This window comes from Crocuta crocuta, unplaced genomic scaffold (genome assembly GCF_008692635.1).
Source record: "Crocuta crocuta isolate KB4526 unplaced genomic scaffold, BGI_CrCroc_1.0 scaffold237, whole genome shotgun sequence".
Classification (NCBI taxonomy): Eukaryota; Metazoa; Chordata; class Mammalia; order Carnivora; family Hyaenidae; genus Crocuta; species Crocuta crocuta.
In genome coordinates this window covers 2,143,536-2,167,292 of record NW_027531914.1, presented here as the reverse complement: position 1 = coordinate 2,167,292, position 23,757 = coordinate 2,143,536, and the positions used below count along the sequence as shown (strand labels likewise).

At 41.7% G+C, this 23,757-nt stretch overlaps 1 protein-coding gene across 4 annotated transcripts in view; it reads right to left on the bottom strand.

The window, feature by feature from the left end:
* Window positions 1-10,832, bottom strand: part of GPAT3 (glycerol-3-phosphate acyltransferase 3) — a 57,222-nt gene extending 46,390 nt beyond the window's left edge. For 2 of the 4 annotated variants that reach the window (XM_077774786.1, XM_077774788.1), the window contains exons 1-3: window positions 10,775-10,832; window positions 10,348-10,625; window positions 2,506-2,572 (exon numbers count right to left, since the gene is read on the bottom strand). In XM_077774786.1, the coding sequence (XP_077630912.1) occupies window positions 2,506-2,572; window positions 10,348-10,488 (208 nt within the window). In that variant the 5' untranslated portion in view covers window positions 10,489-10,625; window positions 10,775-10,832. Of the gene's footprint in view, window positions 1-2,505; window positions 2,573-10,347; window positions 10,703-10,774 lie in introns of those variants that run through there. The other 2 variants (XM_077774787.1, XM_077774790.1) reach the window with 2 other exon arrangements.
* Between the last annotated feature and the right edge of the window lie 12,925 nt (window positions 10,833-23,757).

The following is a 23,757-nucleotide window of genomic DNA, read 5'->3' as shown; positions in this document are numbered from 1 at the left end:
AAAAAAAAAAAAAAGAATCCCACCTGGGGTAGAGAGAGAGAGAGGCAGGGCTTGAGCTCACCAGAAATGAGGCTCATGCTCACCCCAAGAGGGGCTCGAGCTCAACCAATGTGGGACTCAAACTCACAAACCATGAGAGCATGACCTGAGCCAAAGTCAGATGCTTAACAACTGAGCCACCCAGGTGCCCAAGGTTGACGGCTCTTATTAATAGTCAATGGTCCCTTGCACTATTTACAACAAAGCAATGCATCGGAGGAGATGCATTTGGCCTATGGCTGGAGGGATAGAGCACAGCTGACGCAGAGAGTAAAGGAGCCAATAGTCTTCTCATCTCTTGCTTTAGCCTCCCCAGCACATTAGCCCTCGGGAAACCAAAACGAGGGTAGAGGAGAATTCTACATTTTCCACTGAGGCAGAATGCTCAAGATAACACAGTTACTTGAAGAGAGGGAGAAATCTTTATCTTCATGATTGTATTAACAATGAGGAAAAATCCTTAAAACTAGAAGAAAAAGATGTAATAACAGAGCTTCTTAAAGAGGTCTTGCTCATGATCATATCTGAAGCTCCATCAATAAATGAGCTTTTTTTAATGAGAAGATTTTTAACAGAAGAATATGGCTAAAGATAGAAGAGGATTATTTAATCACAAAGGTAATATTTCTCTAGGTTCAGCTTTCAGTGGTCTTATTAATAAACGCACAGGACAAATACAATGAAAAAGGGGCTTAACTAGAAAGAGAGACCTAAAAAGCCTTTCCAAAGATGTGTGTCTCAGGGCACCTGGGCATCTCAGTGGGTTAAGCCTCGACTCTGGCTCAGGTCATGAGCTCATGGTTCGTGAATCCGAACCCTGCATCCGGCTCTGTGCAGACAGCACAGATCCTGCTTCAGATTCTGTTTCCCTCTCTCTCTCTGCTCCTTTCCCCCCACCCACTCTCAAAAATAAATAATTTTTTTTTTAATGTGCTCCATCAAGCCAAAGAGCAGCAGAGTAAATTTTGGGCGAAAATAAACATAACTATTTTCCCTATTTAGCAGTGCTCTCCTTCTCAGTTTCATAAACCTATTATCAGCACTCTATCATTCAGACATGACACCCGCCCTCTTGAAGCCCTTGGCCTGCCTGTGACCCTTGCCTCAACTTTGACTGACTCAACACTGACTTGGGCTACTGTTGGCTGCAGTACAGAGACACAATGCTCCGAAGGCAGAAGATTGCACCAGCCAGGCACACAAGTGCTCAGTGTTTCATCACCCATGGCCAGCCTGTCTAGGATTTGGATATTACCTCTCTGCTGACTCCAAACACCAGGATGTATCAACAAGGCACACACCTTGTAACCCAAGGTGTTGGGTGCTTGGGCTACCCAAGCAGGATGCAAATCAGGATGGGAGTGGAGGTGCATTCCATGCACATTTGTTGGATTAACAGAGATGAGAGCAGGATATATCAGAGCCTAAATGAGATCCCACATTGTCCTTTGCTTATGCACCTACTTTACCATTTATCACAGTGAGTGGTCGGATACCTATCTCCCCAAAGGAACCATATCTTCATCATCTTTGGATTCCCCACCAACCTTACAGATAGCAAATGCTCATAAATGCAATAGTCACTCCTAATTTCGTGGCTAAAAGGCAGGCCAGCTACTCTGAATGCTTGCCATTTTGATCATCTTTTATCCTAAATTAGATGGGCACGAAATTGTCTGCACATTATTTTTGAAAAACAAAGACTGAGTCTTTTAATTAAATCAAGTGATTTATTTATTCCTAATTTCGTAGCCATCCTTTCCATAGAATTCTACTCTCCTTATGAACCCTGTGTCTTAAACAGTTCTTAAAATTCTTACCCCAAAAGTGAAAGGCTTTACTGGAACAAAAGCAAAGCACTAGTGGATACGCAGGCACTAGTGGGCTCAGTTGACTTGTCAACTCACTTCTAATAAAAATTAAACAGGTTCCTTTACTATAGGACTTTTCTGAGCCTTTGTTACTATAGAATATTACTTTCCAAAAATGAGGTGTAGAACGTGGTGAGTCCCAAGCTTATCTCATGGGGAGTTATTTTTTATTTCATGTATTATCAATCAGTCTTTAGCAGGAAAGGGTATTTTGAGGAACATTTTTGAGAACCGCAAGTTAGACTAAAGTACTAATAAAACCTCAAAAATAAGATTAACTCCAAAGTAGTCCAATTAGCATTATTTTTTTAAACCACTGACTGCATCTTTAAAACTACAGGCAGACATCTTCAACTGTATGCCTTCAGAAGTGCCCTGTAAGTACACATAGATGAACTAACACATTATTACCACCTTTACAGTGAAAACTCATTCAAAACTCAGGCAGCTGCTATTTTGCATAAAGAACAAAACGACGAATGAGCCAAGGCCTATAGAATGCACTGCTCTCTGCATATTTCAAGTTCAAATTCCGTAGATATATATTTATACAGTTTGGATACATTAACCATCATAACTGAACAAGAAGACTTACCAACAGAAGCTGAGTTTTTAAGAACCGACTCCTTTGAGACTCCTTTTTCAATTCGTATTGTGGCCCACTGTTCAAAAACAAGTAGTGTGTTGTTATTTTAAACTGTTGCATAGACATAATGTAAAATACTCAAACCATATTTATAGAGAAGTGAAATGAAAGGTGACATCCCGGAACTATCTGAATTAAAGAGATTAGCCCAGTAAATCTCAGAAGTAGCAGTATTCAAAGTCTCAAGTATGTACTCTTTCATGTTAGTTACTGATCATACCCTATTTACCCTATTTAAACCCCTCACACACATCTGGCACCCAAAAAAACTCCCTGAAAAGGTCATGAGGCATGTCAGGCAAGAGCTCAGGTTATGGCAGCAAGGCTGAGTTCAAAGTTACTCTAGGCCTCCGTTTCCTCAACTATAAACTGAGGATAATAATTCCTATCCCACATGGTTGCTATGAGGATTAACTGAAACATGGGGTCCCCAAAATAATTATATTTTCATAACAACTTAGGCATTTAGGGGAGAGACATATTCAGAGACCTAACTGCCTATATCAGAAATAGGCTTGCAGAAGGAGGCAGTATAAGACTTGGGGAGCTGGATGGGGTGCCTGAGTGGCTCTGGGTTTCAGCTCAGGTCATGATCTCACAATATGTGGATCTGAGCCTGGCCTCAGGCTCTGAGCTGACAGCATGGAGCCTGCTTGGGATTCTCTCTCTCTCCTTGTCTCTCTCTGCCCCTCCTCTGCTTGCACACTTTCTGCCTCTCTCTCTAAATAATACTTAAAAAACAAACAAACAAACAAACAAAACAAAGACTTGGGGAGTTGGAAAGGAATTGGTGAAATCACTAACAAAAGAAACCATCTGCCAACCTGTCACCTGCCTCAATTAAGATGCATACAGAACGTGTTATAATATGAGGAACCACGGGTCTGTGAGAATTTAAGAATGGGAAAAATCAATTCCTGTTGTTTAAAATCTTTTTAATGTTTGTTTATTTTTGAGAGAGAGAAAGAGAGAGAGAGACAGTATGAGCTGGGAAGGGGCAGAGAGAGACAAAGACACAGAATCCAAAGCAGGCTCCAAGCTCTGAGCTGTCAGCACAGAGCCCAACGTGGGGTTCAAGCCCACGAGCCGTGAGATCATGACCTGAACCGAAATTGGACACAACCAACTGAGCCAATCAGGTGTCCCAATTCTCATTTTGTTTTGAATGTACATAGGGGTGTAAAGAAATATACCAAGATGTGATCTGTTATTTTCTTCTTTATGCTTTTTTCATGCATTTCCAAATTAACTACCGTTAACATCATAGTTCAAAAACCACAAGCGAACTAACCTATTGACAGCAACCTGAAAAATCCCTATGGCTATTTTCCCACTTTAGAAAGGGAACAATTAAAATATTATTTAAATGATTACAATGATGATTACAATTCCAGAAGCTAACATTGTCTAAGCTGACTGGGGAGTGGGAGGAAGAAGGGTGAAATTAGAGGCAAAGGGCATTGTGATCATTATAATTAGGACTTAAGTGCCCTTGAAGGAGCAAAAAGAATTGATCAAAAACCTAGTGGCAAAAAACAGGTATTGCTAAGCTCACAAGGAATTAAACAAATTTTTAAAAATTCAAAGAAATATGATGACAGATAGAGACTAAACAACCTAAAACGTGCACCTGAAGGTCAGGGAGTAGAGAGCCATCTGACTGCGTCAGGACCCCTGCACAACATCCAAAGAGCCAAGTACGAACATGCTATTTGTGCTTCGAGAACAGCCTATAAATAGAGACTTAATCTTCTGGGCTTCAAGTGGCAAGCCACAAATGATAATCAGACTCAATCTTAATCTGATTGCAGCCTTTCCCCTTCCTTACAGATGTGGCGTAGGAGCTCTCAAACTCTAGACATACCTCCCATGTCTTCTCAATAGAAGGAAAGGTTTATTTCCATAGTTTTTCCACTTAAAAGCTTTAGCACCTGTTATCACTTATGAGTGGCAATAATATGTTTGTATATTTTATATAAATGATAATTACCTTAGGTTAGGACAATTATTCCATGCTCATTTTATGGAAAATATGGGTATTTTGAGGCTGTTATAGGCTGATTTTGTGTCTCCCCCAAAATTCATATGTTGAAGCCCTAACTCCCCAATACCTCAAAATATGACTGTATTTGGAGACAGGGCCTTTTTCAAAAGGTGACAAAGTTAAAAAATGAGGCCTTTAGGGTGGCCCGTACTCCAATATGACTGGTGTCCTCATAAGAAGACAAAATTTGAACACACAGGGACACCAGGGATTTGCACACAGAGAGGAAAGGCCCTGTGAGCACACCGTATGGCAGCCCTCTGCAAGCCAAGGAGAGAGGGCGGCCTCAGAAGAAACCAAACCTGGCCACAACACCTTCATTTTGAACTTCAGGCCTCCAGAGCTGTGAGAAAATAAATCTCTGTTGTTCAGGCCCCCCAGTCTGTGGTACTTTGTTACGGCCACCTGAGCGAACGAATTCAGGGGTGTGTTCATACACCATGATGTGCTTCAACAGTTCCATGTTCTGTCACAAGTATCAGAATACATCACCTCTCCTGAAATTGTGTAGCCTACAAAATTTTCAGGTGGTAGGAGAAGTCATTTAATGCCAAAGGAAATTGGTTCTAGACAACCATTTTCTTCTGTGGGCTTACTCTCCAGCAAAAGTGAAAAGCGCCAAAGCTTTGCAGCCAGACACATATGCATATGAATCACAGCTGTGCACTTCCTGGATGTACTCAGCTCAGATGAAAGATTGTCACCTCTTGGGACCTCAGTTTCATCATCCCTAAACCAGGGACAATACCAAGATAAAACAGTAAAGAAGATGATCTTTCCAATGACCACCACACAGTAGGCCGCAAAGTAGAAAACACTGGCTTCCTTCTCCCTCCTCACACCCCACAATGTATTTAGCTTCCAAAATGATGACTTTTTTGAAGACCACCAGTGCATTTCCCAAAAAATAGCTAGTCCACTTCCATCATGCCAACTGATCACATAAGCCCACAGACAGAGGGTGGAATATCTCTTCAGAGGCTCCAAACCTCTTATAGTGGTTACCACAGAACACAGCTGCCTCCTGCCCACAGGACGATCCTGAAGAATGATAGTAATCCTATCCTACTAATCCTAATCCTCATTGCCACTACCACCTCACTTCCCCCTACGAAGAAAAATTGAAAGACATTCCCTTCCAATCAGGTTCTCACTCTACCTAATTTCAAAAATCCTCTTGCAGAGCAAAAAGTAGCTGTCTCTAATTCACCAAAGATAGAAAAACAGGGCTAAGTCTGAGGTTTTGTTTGTTTTTTTTAATGTTGATTTATTTTTGAGAGACAGGGAGAGACAGAGCATGAGCAGGGGAGGGGCAGAAGAGAGAGGGAGACACAGAATCTGAAGCAGGCGCCAGGCTCTGAGCTGTCAGCAGAGCCTGAGGTAGGGATTGAACTCCTCACGTGGAGTTTGAACTCATGAACTATGAGATCATGACCTGAGCCGAAGTCAGAGGCTTAACCAACTGAGCCACCCAAGGAGCCCCACCCAGGTTAAGTCTGAGTTTTAAAGTGTAGATCAAAAGCTTGCTAAAATGATATTGTCACCTAGACGAATACAACTTTCAGCTTTTACACTAAAAAGACATTTACAAATTAACTAAAAAGAGAAAAGGAGAGGATGAAAATATATACAATTATATACAAATTCAAAATATTAGGTTTATGCAAATAACAGGCCACCATCTGTAGCATAATAAAACAGTTTCTTGACAAATCTGTCATCTTAGGGAAGCAAGAACTCAGGCTCTAGATTCAAATTAAAATCCCAATTCTACTACGAACAGCTGTCTGCCACTATCTGGAAAAATTAACTCTCTGAATCTCCATTCCCCAATCTATCAGTGGGAGAATATATAGACTATGTCAGAGAGTTGTGCATTTAAGCACATTGCCTTGGTAGCTTTTCTTTACTATTACTTTCTGTCATAAACAGCCATGGCCTTCTAGCATATTTATTGTGTTTCCAACACCAGGAATAATACCTGAATATTATATTAACAGAGGTGTTACAACCATCTGACATGACATTTATTGGCATGTCTTTTGAAAGCTGAAAAGCTAATTGGTGAATGGAGCAAAGTATAAAGGGGAAGAATAATAATTAAAACAAAAGGTAGTGTGGGGCACCTGGGTGGCTCTGTCGGTTAAACATCTGACTTCCCCTCAAGTCATGACTCAACAGTTTGTGAGTTCAAGCCCCGTGTCAGACTCTGTGCTGACAGCTCAGAGCCTTGAACCTGCTTCAGATTGTGTGTCTCCCTCTCTCTGTGCTCCTCTCTCGCCCACAGTCTGTCTGTCTGTCTCTCTCTCTCTCAAAAATAAATAAACATGAAAAAAACTTTAGTAAAAAATATAAATAAATACATAAATAAATAAATAATAAAACAAAAGGTAGGGTGACTGGCTAGCTTAGTGTATAGAGCATGTGACTCTCAATCTCCAGGTTGAGCAGGCAGAAAGCCTACTTAAAAAAATAATATTTTTTAATAAAATAAAATAAAAGGCAAGAATAGTCTGCTCTGAGTACGTATGCTAACTTATTAAAGATCTGAAAGTGGGTTATATCTCAGCCACATAGGATCAAAGACAAACAAAACACAAAAACATGACCGAAGAGCGTTTCAATTCAAACTCCACTAAGATTTGAGACCTACTGTGTATCTGTGCTTTCCCTGACCTCTCTGCATTTCATGCGCACAGTATAGTAACTTTTAGAGGCATTCTCCTATACACCCCTGTAGAAACTAAGGGTGAGATGTTAAGTGACCTGCCCAAGGTCACAAGGCCAGAAATTTGGAGGAATCTGTTTTATCCTTCCAGCTTACTTCTCAAAAGCTGAGGGGAAAATTAGCCCCGTTGACGTTCATTATCTGTCCATTGCCTATATTATCGGTTTAGATTAGATAATTTACATACCATTGCCCTACCTTCTTCTCCACCAATCCTATATTCTCTTCCCAGTCTTTATTTCCTTCTAATCATGAGCCTTAGGCAAACAAATAGCAATCCTCACCACCCTTACCCCCATCAGCTTCTGTGGTTGAAAACAGCAGTTTTAAACTTTAAATCCATGTCCTATTTAGTAAGCATGAAAACTTCACATACACACCCTCCCAGAGATTCTGAAACATCAGCCCACTATCCAGATGGACAACCCTCTATGCATCCCCACCCAAAAGTTTTACTTTTCATGGTTTGAATTCCTAAAACAATTTTCCCAATATAAAGTTGTAATAATGCCACCCATATCCTTAGAAATGATTATATACCCTTTGAAAATCACTGGTTTAGAGAAAGACCCAACCAAATCCATTGAAATCTAAGTGCTAAGGAATAATGAGTAACTGAAGAGTTGGGTTTTGCATAGAATCTACAAAAAGACAGGGTATTTGTCCAAAACTAAAGATGTCCTAATACTAAGCAAACAGCACAAATTTTAAGGGAATTATCCCCATTGTCAGGAAAGCAATCCGCTATAGTACCTGCCGCCCAACAGAAATGTCTTTGAAACATCCAAGGCTGTTCTGGCTGAAGGATGAGAAACTCTGGGTCACCATTTCTCTCTCCTGTGCCTAAAGCAGACATCACTATGAGATCACACCTCTTTCCTGATGAGCCCAGCGGCTCCCAAACTCCAGGCAACTACTGTCAGAGCTGGCCCACAAAATGAATCCATTCCAATCACGTATATGCCAAGCATCACTCTGACCCAACGGCTTACTCTCAGCAAAGAAGGTAGTTCCTTATGCTGCCATCTACCTGGTTTCCAAGCTAAGTGGTCTATCTCTCACTAATCAAGCAGTGCATCTCTGAAAATCCTCTTCAACTCTAGATAGACAAAAATTAAAACTTGAGGCCCTACCTAATTGATGGTCAGACTCTAAGCCGGATATATCCTTTCCAGGTACAGGAGTTATTTGCCAGCTTGACAGCAACTGGCTGGTCTCTCTCCCTGACATCTCTTTAGTTGTACATTGAATTATTAAAGCAAGACAGACAGGAGTCAGCTGCTGAAAGCCAGTGTGTGCAATTTACCTTCACTCCAATCTCACTTGGGGTATAAACTCCAAAAGACAATGCTGTATGGGAGAACAATTCAATCATTTCAGAGTTCTGAGAAAGAGTTCTGAACACCAGCCAAAGAGGATCATCTGCTATGGGGGAAGGACTTGAAGAAGATCTAGCAGTAAGAGGCCACCTAAGAAATTCCCAGCACAGGGTGACCAAGTTCAGAGTGTGAAGTCAATATGAAGGGTTCCAGACTGCAATATCTCCCAAGCAGAAATGACAGAACTTTTAAAACAGGAGGGCAGAGTTTGATAAAGAATCAAATATAATTTCAGACTGGACAGAAAAATAACCACAGAAAGAAAGTGCAATGAAAATCTGGGGCAAAACAGATTAGCAGGTAGAAGAGAGTCGCAGGAGTTTAGCAGGTAAGAGATTAGCAGGTAATCTCCAGGTGGGAGATTAGCAGGTTACAGACGTGTATCTGGGAGCCACCCCACTCACTGAGAGAGAGAGCAAATAAAGCCAAGTTCTGGGGTAGATGGAAAAGAGGTGCAGAAAAATGAGAACCCATATTAGAAGGTGCCAGAGAAGTTAGAGAAGCCAGGATGCTGGAGTCTAAATAATAAACATATTCTTTTAATAGCAGCAAACACTGATATAGCACCTAACACCTACAGGCATCCTTCTAAAATGCTTGACGTGTTACATCAGTTAAACCACCGTATGCAAATAGGTGTTATATTGTTATTCCTATTTTACAGATGAGGAAAAGAAAGCACAAGAAGTAGGTGACTTCCCTGAGGTCACATATTGAGTAGAGCTGGGATTTTGGAAGCAAATCTGTATCCAGAGTCTGTTCTTCTAAACCACTAGACCACAGGCCCTCTCCTCAGTTAAGACTCCTGTCTCCACTGAATTCAAGCAAACCATTGAGCTTCTCTGATTCTCAGTTTCCTTGCCTGTAAAAGGGGGATAACACTGGCCCTTCCTAGGCTTTGGGGAGCATCTGATGAAAGAGCAAGCGCAAAAGCCGAGTGTAATTGAATTAAGCTTTGTGTAGGGGTGGGCTGCTGTTCCCCACCCACTCATGTCCATCTAACTTAACAGCTTCCTTCGAATTTGGAAACAGAAATGTACAGAGAACAGAGATCAAAGAACATACACTTACAATGCCATTTCAAGTGCTCTTGGTTAGATAAAATTTCCATGACTCCATTAAAATATAATCAGATTTCTCACTGCCGCCCCGCAATTCGTTTCTTATCTTGAGCATAAACTAGAACATGATGCCTTTCTGGACAGCATGCCTTGGAACACGAAAGGACCTCTGAAACCTGGGGCTGTAAAAACTAAGTCGAGTGAAGGGACAAGGGTACTACATCATGGATATAAAGGAATCGACGATATAAAACACGGCTGCATTCTTATTCTAATCAGTAATAATAATAATAACGAGAGCGGTGGATGGCTCTGCATTCATCTAGGGGAACAACACGGCGGTCCCGTGGTCTGAGCCCGGATCCCTCCACTAGGAAAGAGTAGCCGGGACGCCGTCCGGGCGCACCTGCCGGGGATAAACTGAAACGCACAGCCCTCGGGACCGCTGACCTTCGGAACCGGTCCCCTCGCATCAATTCGGCTCTCAACAGCTCTACTCGCGCCCACCACCCCCCGGGGTTCTCTCTCCCCAAAGCCCTCAACGGTACCCGGGCGCCGCGCCGGCCCCCTGACACTCACCTCTAAAGTTTTCACCAAGATCTTCATGTACATCTCGGAGATGCCCAGAGACACCCCGAAGGCCGAAGGCAGGAGAATGAGGCCAATCACCAGCGTCAGCCAGGTGGAGAGGATCTTCCCGGCCAGCTCTGCGCCCTCCATGGCTCTGCGCACCCTCTCCGGAGGAGTCCGCGGGGGACGGCTGTCCCTGTCCCCGGGCAGTCGGGCAGCAGCTCCGGGAGCAGAGGCGCGGAGCCGGGCTCCGGAGAGTCAGCGCCGCCGCCTCCCGGCACTCACCTCTGCAGGGAAAGAAAAAAAAGGAAGGAAAAAACTTTCAGAACGACGGCAGTTTCCTTCCTTCCCTTTCGGGCTCCTCCCGGCCCAGCCGGTTAACTCCTTCTCCGCTGGAGGCCGGGCCAGCGCCGAAGCCGCCGCGGCGGGGCCAGACCTGGTCGCGCCGGCCAGAGGACAGGAACGAGGGGGTGAGCGAAGTGACACGGCGGCGCGGGCAGGACCGAGCAGCCGGGAACGCGCCCCACCCTTGTGCCTAATTTCCTCTGNCACCGCCAGCGCCGCAGCCTCCCTCCTTCCCCGCGCCCCGCCTCCCCCAGCGCGCGCCAGCCAAGGTCCTTTAGGGACCAGAGTTTTCTGCAAAATGTTAGCATTTCTTCACCCCCAAAATGAACTATTGACGCATCCGGGACGCTTGAGAAGATTACGTTTGTGTGATTGTAAAAGGGAGAGGGAAAGGCACAGAGCGCCGCTGAGCTGTGGTTCGCGCGGCTTCCAGGTCTCCCACGCCCCCCTACCCTCGCGCCCCCAGCAACTGTGCGGCTCTCTCTCTTGCTCCCCGGGAGAGGGGAAAGCTCTCTCCACGAGCCTCCTACTCCACTCAGCCGCCATCTCCCTGGCGCGGGAATCGTTGGGCTGTGGGTCCCTCTCTTCCTGGGGGAAGATTCCAACCAGTTTGCCCAACCGTTCACCCAAAACCCTGATCGCATAGAAGCTGCAGAAAAATTGCCAGGCCGGCTCAAACCTTCCCCAAGCTGAAGCGCGCCTCCTGGGCATTCAGTTCCCCTCCGCACTGCTGCCTTGCTAGCCCTCAATAGAACAATGAAGGGCAAGACCCTGTGTGGCTATTTGCTTCACTGCAGTTCATGTCTCTTGGGGACCGAATCTGTTTTTAAGAATGAACATAAGACGGGATGTCCAGATTGTAGGAGGCAGAAAATCAGGCTGCGAGGGCTTCCAGATCATTACCGAATGAGACCAGGATCTCCTACAGACACGTCTCTTTCGGGTGTTATTTCAAGCTGGAAAAACTGGGAGGGCAAGCAAACTGAATTGAAGCAGTGTTAATAGCAAACTACGAAGAAAGCTGCCCCTGCGTAGGGTGTGGAGGAAGTGGGACGCAGAAAGGAGGAGAGACAGCAAAGAATTCTACTGTTTGTCCTCTGCACCTCCTGCCCGCTGTGTATCACAACCTCCTCCCCGGCTAAGAAAGGAAAATTATGACTTGGTCATAAGAACCAAGTTATGAATGAAGATATGTTAGGGGCTTGGCTTCTCTGTATGTTCTGCCAGTTTACAAAAACAAGGAAGACACGATTGCTGAAAACAAACACATATTTAGCATAAAACCTCAGAGATTCTATTAACTCATTTAACACTTCAGGCAAAATCCTAACTCTCCTTTTATTTCCTCCAAGGAAGGTGACTAAGGAATGCTGAATGTTTATACCAAAGTTTACCCAACAATGTCCCAGGGCAGGCACCTCAGTGTACTGAGGGCTTTTTCTACCCAGCTCATACAGGTGGCTGAGTACCTTCAATCCCTAATGACTTCTGTTCCTCATGACCAAACTCCATGAACTGGTTTTGGTTTTTTGTTCTTGTCTTTTTTTTTATCTCCCACTATTGTGGAGGAATTTCTGTCCCCCAACAGCATGGTCGAATGATAATAACATGGGATTTGTAGTCTTAGGTTGAGTGCCCTTCTGTGCTGCTGCTTTCTCGTCGGTAAAATAGACCCTTTTTAGGGTCGAATATGATTGTGAGTCTGAAACTACTTTTTTTAACAACAAAGCTCTGCACAGAGATCAGAAGGCAAGTTAGTGCAAGTGCAAAAGCTCTCCATTGTTTTCTTGCCTAAAACACAGAAGAGCCAAGATAGGCTGGCCTTTGCAACTGATGAGGAGAGGGAGAGAAAGGAAGAGAGGGTGGGTGTTTCCAATGTTCGCTTTCACCCACCTCACCTCTCCCGTCTCCTGCAGCCCTACAGTCTCTTTAAACTAAACCTAAGTAGGACCCTCCTCCCTTTCATGCAGTTAGGACTTGCTTCATTTACTCTATTGTTTCCTGAGCCTGCCTTAACAGATGACCACAGCCTTGGTGACTTAAAACAATAAAAATGTATTTTCTCAGTCCTGGAGGCCAAAAGTCTGAAGTCAAGGTGTCTGCAGGGCCAAGCTCCTTGCACTGGCTCTAAGGGATGATCTTTCCTCGCTTCTTGTAGCCTCTGATGGCTCCCAGCATTTGCTGGCTTTCTGCAGCATGACTATACTCATAGCTTCAGTCTACACATGGCCTTCTCCTAAATCTCCTCTTGTCTTCTCTGTGATAAAGACATTTGTCATCCTGGATTTAGGACCCCACCCTAATCCAGGGTAATCTCATCCCAAGATACTTCATGTAATTAAACTCAATCGGCAATGACCTTTTTTCCAAATAAGGTCACATTCACAGGTTAGGACTTGGGTATGTCTTTGGGGAGGCTACAATTCAATTCATGACACGTATCACCTCTGTAAACTGGGGATAATGACACCTATTTGGAGAGGTTGGTACTAGGATTTGAGGTTGTATTTTTAAAATTTAGCTGACAGGAAAATGCTCAATAATGAGGTTGTTCAAGACAATCCTGTTTTTCACCTTTTGTCCTGGCACATATTTTAATAATGCTTGCTTTCACTCTCAAAAATATCCTGGTTTGAATGGTAAATCACATGGTTCCCTTTACATAATTTCTAAGACCCTTCCCAGTTCTAAAATATTAGATTCTTTGACAAAAATCACTGTCGATTCCATGCCTGACTCCTTGTTAACACTTGAGGCCAATCAAAATTATACTGGTGGATGAAGAAAAGGGATTACCATCTAATTCAGATTTTCTCACACGTTAATGTGGGTAGAAATCTCTGAGGCTCTTGTTAAAATGCAGGTTCTTCGTCAATAGGGTTGGTACTGGGCCTGAGATGCAGCATTTCAGTGTGTTCCTAGGTGCTGCTCATGTTGTCGGTCTAGGACCACACTTGAATAGCAAGCCCTTAGCACATGGACAATAGATGAGTTTCACATTTGAGAGATAACAAAAGCTTGCAAGGGTCCAAGTACATCTCTGGGAGCCAACACAAAAAGAATTGATTTGGGGGCACCTGTGTGGCTCAGTTGGTTGAGCATCCAACTCTTGACTTCACCTCTGGTCATGATCTCAGGGTCATGGGATCATGCCCTGCATCAGGCTCTGCACGGAGCCTGGAGCCTGCTTAAGATGCTTTCTCTCTCCCTCTGCCCCTCTCCCTTGTTCTCTCTCTCTCTCTCTCAAATAAAATTTTAAAATATATATACATTAAAAAAAAGAATTGATTCTGAAGAGCTGGCCCTTATCTCAGAACTCTTTTTGTGATTTTGCATCTTCTTAAGCCCTTGCTTTGATAGCATCTGGGTAATGTGAACAGAGGAATTTAGGCTAAAAGACTTTGAGCAAATGTCAATACTCTCATGAATAGATGCCCACAGCCAATAAGATACCATAGTTGAAGCCAAATGATGAATGTTGATTTAATATAAGAGGTAAGGTAGAACTGAGAAATCTGGGGATGAAGCAGATTGCTGAACCATTTTATTAAATAATTAAGTTTTGCATTTCTTGTCCCTGGTCTTAGTATGAGGCCTCTCTTTTCTCAGATTTCACACCTTTCTTGTGCCTTCATCATCTCCTGCCTTGATTCATGTATTTGCTTTATTGTCCCACTGGAAATTGCTTCCTGTCAGAGATTTTCTCATTCATCTGTATTACTCCCTGCCCACTGTTATCCACTCCTCCCTCCACCTGCACAGAATTTTACTGTATGCCACACTGTTGTTCAATGCCAGCAGTGTGACCCTAATGGTCATAAAGTCCAAATATCTTTGGCAAGTTCTTGAAGCACCGCAACTCTAACTCCCAGTGTGTTCCAACAAAACCTTTCTCATCTTCCTCTGGCTTCTGCAGGTTTCTTCTTCTCTGGGTCTTTGATCACATCACAGTTCCCCCTCCCCATGCCCCCTACCAATATCTCCCTCTAACTTCCACCACACCCCTGCACTGATCTATCATCCAAATCCCTCACTCCATAGGTTAGGGATCCAACATGGGGATCCTGCCAATTGCCGAGTATTCTCTTGCAGTTATGCATTTCAGAACTGGGGATGGATTTGAGGATTTGTTGGGCTTACTGTTCGATAGACCCGAGCTAAAACTCCATCATTCACCTGACCTCCATAAACTCCTATTTTCACTGATAAACCAGGGTGACTGATGTGCTGAGTCTCCAGGAGTTAGTGTCAATTCAGAAACAGCGTCCAGTATTCCCTGAAAGTCTGATTATTTCCCTTTTTTCAATGAACAGTCACCCTGATAAATGGCCATAGGTCTTTTGGGGGAATTCCAGGAGACAGATGAACAGTTTAACACTTGTCAGTCTTCAAGGGGACTCAGCCTCCCCTTCTTTCAAGTGATTCTGGGTCTGTAAACTGGCTCAAGTTTGGGAATTCACTGAGGGACTAAGACTATCTGTTCTATGATTCAAAGCAGACTTCTACTGACTAAACCTAGAATATTTTCCACTTATACAGAATACAGGTGAGAATCCAGTAGAAAGCTCATTTGTTTCATTTGGTCAACCAGTCAATGCCAGAGGTTTATTGGAGTCAAACTATTCTGATAACTACTCTGATTTTGCTGTCCATTCTAGTCATCATACTCACCATCTGTGGCAATTAAGTGCAGCCACTCAGCCCCTGTCTTCCTAGTGTCCCATGGTCCCCATTACATTTAAGGACCCCAGCTCTCACTGTAAATTCTAACCTACAGAGGAAAGCAACCACCAACCTCTTCGAGGATGCTGGGGATCCCTTTCACAAATCTATTTCTCTCAGTTGAAGTGAGGGGTATGTCTTTGGATCTTCCTAATGAGTGATCAGCCTTTACATGATAAATCCACTCTAACATTCCAATCTCCCTAAGCCTTTGGATACTTTCCTCATAGTACACCAAAGTAGTTCTGTCTTTTCAACTTCTTTCAGGGAAACCATCTTTGGATTCATGTTTCAGGCTACCAGTTATACGGTTAGAGTCCTTTCTGACCCCCTGAGCTGAAACACCAAATCTGGAATTTCTGCTTAGTGGGCTCATTTCAATAGATTTCTCCTGATCCAACTTTCTGTTCCTTCCATCACACTCTTATACCCTTAATATGCATCCCACACATGGTCCACAGATTTCTGCCTGTCTACATCTTAAAACTCATGCAATTCTTTTGGAGTATAGCACATTTCCTCATGGCTTCTACTTTGTACTTCACCTTTCAGCACCTGCTAGGACTTGAATTTAGTTACAGGTCTAGAAACCAAGAGTGGTGGAAGCAGGTTCTTTGGCCAAAGGAAGGCTGAGTTCTTCAGGCAGAGGTAGAAAACTGCTTCCTCTGGCAAAGATGAGTCAGCAGGATTTAAGGGCTTAGTGTCTCCTAGCTTTCTCAAGATTTGCCCATATATCTTCTTGTAAGTTTCCAGAATCCTGTTTGTTCCCAATCAGTGTCATAGCTTTTGTGTTGCAATTCAGTCACTCACAGGATAAGACTCTAGGTTTGCTTTTCAGAAATATTGGCCCATGGAGCAGAAGGTTAGGGTTCCTTTCAGGGCACATACAAAGCTTTAAGGTCATCTGTTTGGAGTGCGACCCAAGAATTTGAAACCCTAAGCTCACCCTTTTCTTTTCCTACTACTGGAGTGTAGTTAGGAACAAATAGCCAAACTATTATATTCCTTAGTTTAACTAAAATGATCAAAAATAGTGAATATATGGTCACCCAAAGTCTTGCCTTTTATTAATATTTATTGGGAATATCCCATGGCCATATTTTGCATGTCTCTTACCAATTCTTGATGTGGAATACCAGTGTCCTCCTTATCACTGAAAATAGAGACATTGGCGCATTGATATCTAATCAGATTAGAAAAACAACTCCAGAAAACTAAAAGGCATGGCATAGGAATATAGTCAATGATATTGTAATAGCCTTGTGTGGTGACAGATAGTCACACTTGTGTTGAGCACAACAAAATGTATAGATTTGTCAAATCACTATGTCGTACACCTGAAACTAATGTAACATTGTGAGTCAACTATACTCAAATTAAAAAAAAAATTTAAATACCATCAATCACACATATGTGAAAATGAGGGGAAAAAGGAAAAATAATGCCATACTATTACTATAAAAATAGCTGTGACTTCCTGTACCCCTGATAGTCTCTCAAGAACCTGCAGGAGTCTCTGGGCTATACTTTGCAAACTACTGAAGTATACAAAAGTATTTGTCCAACAAAAAAATAATAGCGTGTGAATGTACATTATTTATGGTAGAGTTGCCTAATACCTCATGCCTCATTTTTACTTATGTGAATTAAATTATATGACTAAAAAATGAAAAGAGCAAAAATGGAATAATGGCCATTCCACTCAGATAGCATTTTGAGGTGGGAAACATAAATCTTTTCCTTTTTGAGGTGTCAGTTCCTGGATAAGGGAGGGGGAGTCTCTCACAGTGTGAACATTTACCTTACGGCGTATGATTCTAGTGTTAAAAACTAGAATGCACATTTTTCAAACTGTTTAGCCCTAAAAGCCAAGCAAGTATTTCATCTGTGCTCAGCCCAAGGAACAATGAATCTATTCAATATTGGAAGGAAAACTGACATGGAAAGAGGTAGTCTATCAGTTTCCATGATGAAGCATTCCTAGGGAACTCTTCAAGGATGATTTTGACATACTCAACTTCTCCTTCTTTATTTCTTTATTTATTTTGATAGAGAGAGAGCACACGCAGAAGAGAGGGGCGAAGAAAGAGAGGGAGAGAGAAAATCCCAAGCAAGATCTGCCCTCTCAGCCCAGAGCCTGGCATGGGCCCCCATCTCAGAAACTGTGAGATCATGACCTGAGCCGAAATCAAGAGCTGGACACTTAACCGACTGAGCCACGCAGGCACCCCTCAACTTTTTCTTTTGTGTATGGGCTAAGAAACTAACTCTTGGATCTAGAATGTGATCCCACAGATTATAATCCACAGTGCTGATTGGGAACCACTATCATAGGAACTGATAGCTGAACTGACCATATTTAGTCTCCAAATGTAGGAGTGACAACTAGTAGTTAAAGTTTTTCATGTCATGGCAAACTGTTATGATATAGCGATGTACTCAATGCACGTTTGCTGAATTGAACAGAATGTCCCAAAAGGGCAAGAATGTAGCTTCAAGAAGTATGTACACAGGGAGAAGGGAAATCTCTGACCAGAAAGCCCAAGCTCCCCCTTTCCCAAACCATTTATTTGTTGATTTTATGCAAATCAGCAGTCAGAAACTGGAGGGACTTTATAAGAACCCATTCAATGTTTTTTTTAGAAAATTTGAATTGATTATCCACATATTAAACATTCACACTAAAATCAGAATTTCTTGACTCTTAAAATCAGGCAACACCAACCTTGCTTCTTATAGGACAGAACCTCTCCATCTTCATCCCTCTCATGGTCTTTTGTCATCAGTATGGCATGACTATAAAGGTAAAAGAGGTAAAAGAAACATGACTTGTACTTTGTACCTAGGTACTTAGGAAAATTTTTCTTAACCCCAGCAGCCTATTTCTTCATTTTCATTGCCTACTCAGCCTCTTCCAGTAGGTATTTGAATTTGAAAGTAGATAAACCTCAGTTAGCCCCGGTAGTGAGAATTTCTTCCACAGGGAATTTTATTACTCCATTGCTATCAAAGCTTTATAGTTTCACTATTCAGTATTCAGTATTCCTAAGAGCTGGATATTATGAAGAAATAATTTTCTTTTTCTTTCCTTTCTCTTTCTTTCCTTCCTTTGTTCTTTCCTTCCTTCTTTTAAATTTGTTGTTGTTGTTGTTCAAAGATTAGGATCTTTGTTCAAAACTAGAGAAGGAGAGGAGGCCCTGGGTGGCTCAGCTGGCTAAGCATCAACTTCAGCTCAGGTCATGATCTTCGTGTTCACGGGCTCAAGCTCCGCATCAGGCTCAGTGCTGACAGCTCAGAGCCTGGAGCCTGCTTTGGATTCTGCGGATTTGGGATTCTCTCTCTCTCTCTCTGCCCCTTCCCAACTTGTGCTCAGTGTGTGTGTGCCTCTCTCTCTCAAAAATAAATAAACATTAAAAAGAAGGGTTTTTTAATTAAAAAAAAAGATTAGAGAAGGAATTTGATGGCCAAGCGCCCTGTGTCCCCAGGATAATACTAAGACAGAAGACCCCATCATAGAATTTGGCCAACATTTTTATTATCCCCCAATTTTATTCTTCTTTGTCATCATCTCTCTTCCTTACCACAGAAATCTAGGGAAAGATGATGACAAAGAAGAATAAAATTGGGGGATAATAAAAATGTTGGCAAAAGTTTCCATTAAGGAACTTCTGACTTAGGGAAGTTCTTCTTCCTCAGTCAGTTGTAATCACCTTATACCCAATAATATTCACTTTTACATAACTTACCAATATTTCAGGGGCACCTGGGTGGCTCATTCAGTCAAGCATCTGACTCTTGATTTCAGCTCAGGTCATGAGTTTGAGCATTGCATTGGGCTCTGCACACTGACCTCCAGGAGCCTGTTTGGGATTCTCTGTCTCTTTTTCTCTCTGTCCCCTACTTCTCACAGTCTCTCTGTCTCTCTCTCAAAAAAATTGTTAACCAATATTGCCAAAATATTTCCCCAATTTTGGAAAAATCAATACATTATTACAATAACCAGTAAACCCTTAAAAAGATTTTATTTATGTTCCTTTAACAGATTTAAAAAATTGACTTTATATTTCAAAATTTCTGGATAATACTAACAATTTGCTGAGAGACTAATACTACATCTAGCCATCTGAACTTACATGAGAGTAAGTAAAAGCCTTCTCTCTCTGATGAAGTATTGTACCACATCTGCACATATATGTGCACATACATCGTTGCATGTACATAGGTCTTGATGGTTTGGTGAGTACAGGAATGATTTTGTGACTTATCATTCTCTGATGACATAATCAATCAGGCACTGAAATTCATTCATGATTGGAAAACTTGTCATAGCGTTTGATTTTCTGTCTTTTGTCCTTAAAATATTCACATATCGGGGAAAATTAAAAACTTACAGGTAAACATTTTCAAAGACCAAATGCAATTCTAAATTAAATACTTGGACAAGTGGTAATAAATAGAAACTGGTATTTTAAATATTATTTAGATGCATACCTTCCCTTTTCTAGGGCAGAATAAAAATAAGTAGATTAGCAGTTAAGAAGAACAGTCACATTTATCCCAGGATTAGTCCTAGAGTCTTTCATTCTGCAAGTTCATAAGTTAAAAACGTTTTCAAATCACGAAGAGTTGCCTTTAATTAATGGCTTGCTGTTGCTGCCCTATAATATATAGTGCTAAAGTTCACGTCTGCATTTTGAGCAGAAAGCAACCAGCTGACAACAACAATTAAAAAGAAAATAATTTGCTGACTAATTAGTAGCTTCAAATGCACTCTGGCCTCTGTTAAAAATAAAATCTCTTCAACTACCATGATGACTGTTATAACACACTCCTGTTATTTATAATGCTTCACCCATTACTCTTTATTTGTCTCCTCCTGGTGTCTCCTCCCTGCAGTTGGAGGAAAAATACTCTCATCATCAAACCAGCATTTAGTTGAGCAAAGCTTAAAATAAGCTAACGATGCCAAGCACATTCCAGTGTGACTTCTATGCTTCAATTATTTCCACCATTCTTTTTGTTATTTTAACAAATGAAAACTTTTTTGTTTTACTTACTTTAAATCCATCAGGTATTGCTTTCACAAGAAAATGACTAATGATGTTTTGGGCAGGACCTCAACATAAATGCAAATAAAACTGGTTAACCCAACCTTATCCATGAGTAAGTGGGGGGAAGACAATCATCTGTCCAATGCTTCTCCAAATGGAGTTTCTGGAACCACAGGGAACACAGACCTAGTCTTGAGATCCATAAGTCTTCTGTGAGTAAGTAGTGGCCCTCTACTCTTTCAATTCAATATTTCTTAAATTGGAGCATACAAACACATTAGAGATCTGAGAATTCTCTGGTTTGAGCATCCCAGGAAGATGGTGATATGGTTCTGAATCTGATGAACTTAAATCTGTAGGAAATGTTCTTTCTTTGGAACCAGGAAAATCCCAGCCTATGGCTCTGTTTCTAAAGACCCTAAAAACCAGATGGTTCATCAACACGTATCTGTCAAATGAAGTAAGGAAAACCTCAGCTTCTTCACTGTTGACTAAAGTCTCAGCTTCAAACTCTCTTATTGACCTGCCTTTACAAAAGTATGTTGGGGGCATTTTCTTGGTGACTCCTACCTGGAAAATACCATGACCCAATCTCCCCAGCACTCCTAAAGCCAAATGCAAATGACTCCACAGCAGAGATTTTACAAGATTGCCTAGGAATGAGCTACCCTGATGAGGCAGGTTTTTCCTATAACAGTCCTATGGGATTAGAGTAGGTGAAACAGAATATCAAAAATGGGGACTCACTACTACCTTAGTGTAATCATCTCCATTTGAGATAGCTAAAATAGCCCTTGGTTTTAAGATCTAAAACTTGGTTTAGTCAAGCTTTTGTGGCCAGTTCATCATAATCAAATTCAGAGGAGACTGAGTTATGCATCATGGTGCTTAATACCATATATATGGTGCTGTATATATTTTTCTAGTAGCCAGAATGTCTTCAAAATATAGTACCTCCTTCTTCACTCTGTCAAAGGGATGAAAGGCCAAATTCACAAGCAAAAGAAATGAGAGCAAGAGAGTTGTATAGTGGCGAGGGTTCTATGCCCTGATTCCACCCGGACTCTCATCTTCCTTCTTTAAATGGGTTTTTTCAATAGTCAATGAAGTCATGGTTACTTTTATGTTAGTCATATTCTGGTGGTTCTTCTGGGAAATGTACTGTAGTCACTTTCATGGGTGTTTTCCACATCTCTTCTGCAACCCATTTGCCAGTTTTTTCTGATTTATTTTTTGCTACAAATGACTCATTATGTATAGTTGCATTCATCCTCTTAAATAAGTCATCCTTAAGAAATAAATAATGATGAACAACTAATAATAAGAAATAAATGTATACCTTATTTTCATTCTCAATGGATGTTCTTATTTCCAAATTCTGGTGATCCAGGGATATCTTACTCCATTCTCCATATAATGACTTTTTAAAATAACTCCTAGTGAAAAGTCCATTCATTCAATAAGGAAATATGGAGGGCATACTATTTATAAGCCAGATATTATGATAACTCTCCAAGGCTTAAAGAAAAATAAAATTGTCCAGTGCATGTGAAGAAATTGACTAAGAGGGCCCATAAATACAAAATAATCTAGAATAAATCCACTTTTGCCCCTTCTGATCCATTTTCCACTATGCTATTTGAGCAGTCATTTTGAAAGCAAGCATCAGCGTATTTTAGCTTATTTGGTCTTCCAACCATGTATAAGATATCAACCATCCAGCATAGACTGGGTTGTTCCAAGCCCAGCCCTATTCCTCATTACTTTCTTCTAGTAGAAGTAAAGACGCTGGGTCATTTGCACTAATGCAAAAGCTCTGGAGCTCTGCAAGCAATTCTTGAATAAGCCCACATCTCCCTCCCCAAGGGTAAGCCTCCTTTGCTGTAGCAGGAACTGCAGGCATAAATAAACCAAGAAACATTTCCTACCACAGAAGCAACTGAGTCCCAGGGTAGCAATAATTCAAGCTGTGAAAATTAATAAAGGAAACCTCACTAAAATGAAGTCAGGAGGCCAGAAGGGGGAGCTCTCATGCTGTGACACTCAACATCAATTAAGTCAAGAATTGCCAGTTACTTAGTTATAGACCCCCAACAGAGGAACTGTCAACAGGATAGAATCATCAGTTATAGGTCCCAACAGGAAAAGATGTACATTGCATCTGCTACGTAAGAAATCAACTACCCCAGCCACTCATCCAGATGACAAAACATCATCATCCTGAACTCTTGCTCTTCTCCAATGGACTTTGATTCAGAACAACCCCTCCCAACATCCTTCTTCTCCATAAAACAACATTCCTCTCCTTTGTTTGTTGGACTTGCCTACCTATGGTTTTTGCTGTAGCTTATTTGCCCCAAATTTCAATCCTCTGCTATTCCCAAATAAACCCATTTTTGCTGGTAAAATAACGGTTTTATTTTTAAGGTCAACAAAGTACATACAACTATTTACAATCCAAACCTGGCACTGATCAAGACTTATGTCTAAAACACCTCCATTCCTGTTTTCCTTTCAGGTTTTTCCTAAAAACAAAATGTCAGCACTTGCTTTACGTTTGTGTAATTAGAGAGTCTGTTTACAGTTGACTCAAAATAAGATTCCAAAATATCTTCTAGTTTTCTCTCTCAGCTGAGGTAACGCTTTCCTCAGGTTTCAGTCTGGTCTTCCTCCCCGGGCATTCCTTTTCACCCCGTCCTCTCTGGTGGTATTTAGGTCCTTGAAAAGGCTTTTCCTCATCCCAACACTAGAGGGCGTAGGTACCTGAATGATCCTTGCTTCTAGCTTTCTATATCTTTCCTACAAGTGATTGTCAGCATTATGTAATTACGTCATCACATAAGAGATTATGTCTCTAACGTTTTTGTCTCCAATTAGATTATAAATTCCATTAAGGCGGACACTGGTTAAGCTGATTTAAAGTACACATTCATGAGTTGTGAATTCATGAATACGAGGAAAGCATAAGGCAGGATTCCTGTCTTCTAAGATCTTAGAATCATATTGAGGGGGGAAAAAATCTAAGATTCACCTACGATATCCAGAAGTTAAAAAATTAAGAACCAGGGACATCTGGGTGGCTCAGTTGGTTAAGCAGCCATCTCTGATTTTGGCTCAGGTCATGATCTCACAGCTGGTGGCTTTGACCCCCACACTGGGCTCTGTGCTCACAGCACCAAACCTGCTTCAGATCCTGTCTCCCTCTCCTTCTTTCTGCCCCTCCCCAACTTTTGCATGCGTACACACACTCTCTCTCTCAAAAAAATAAACAAATGTTAAAAATTTTTAATTAAGAACCAAA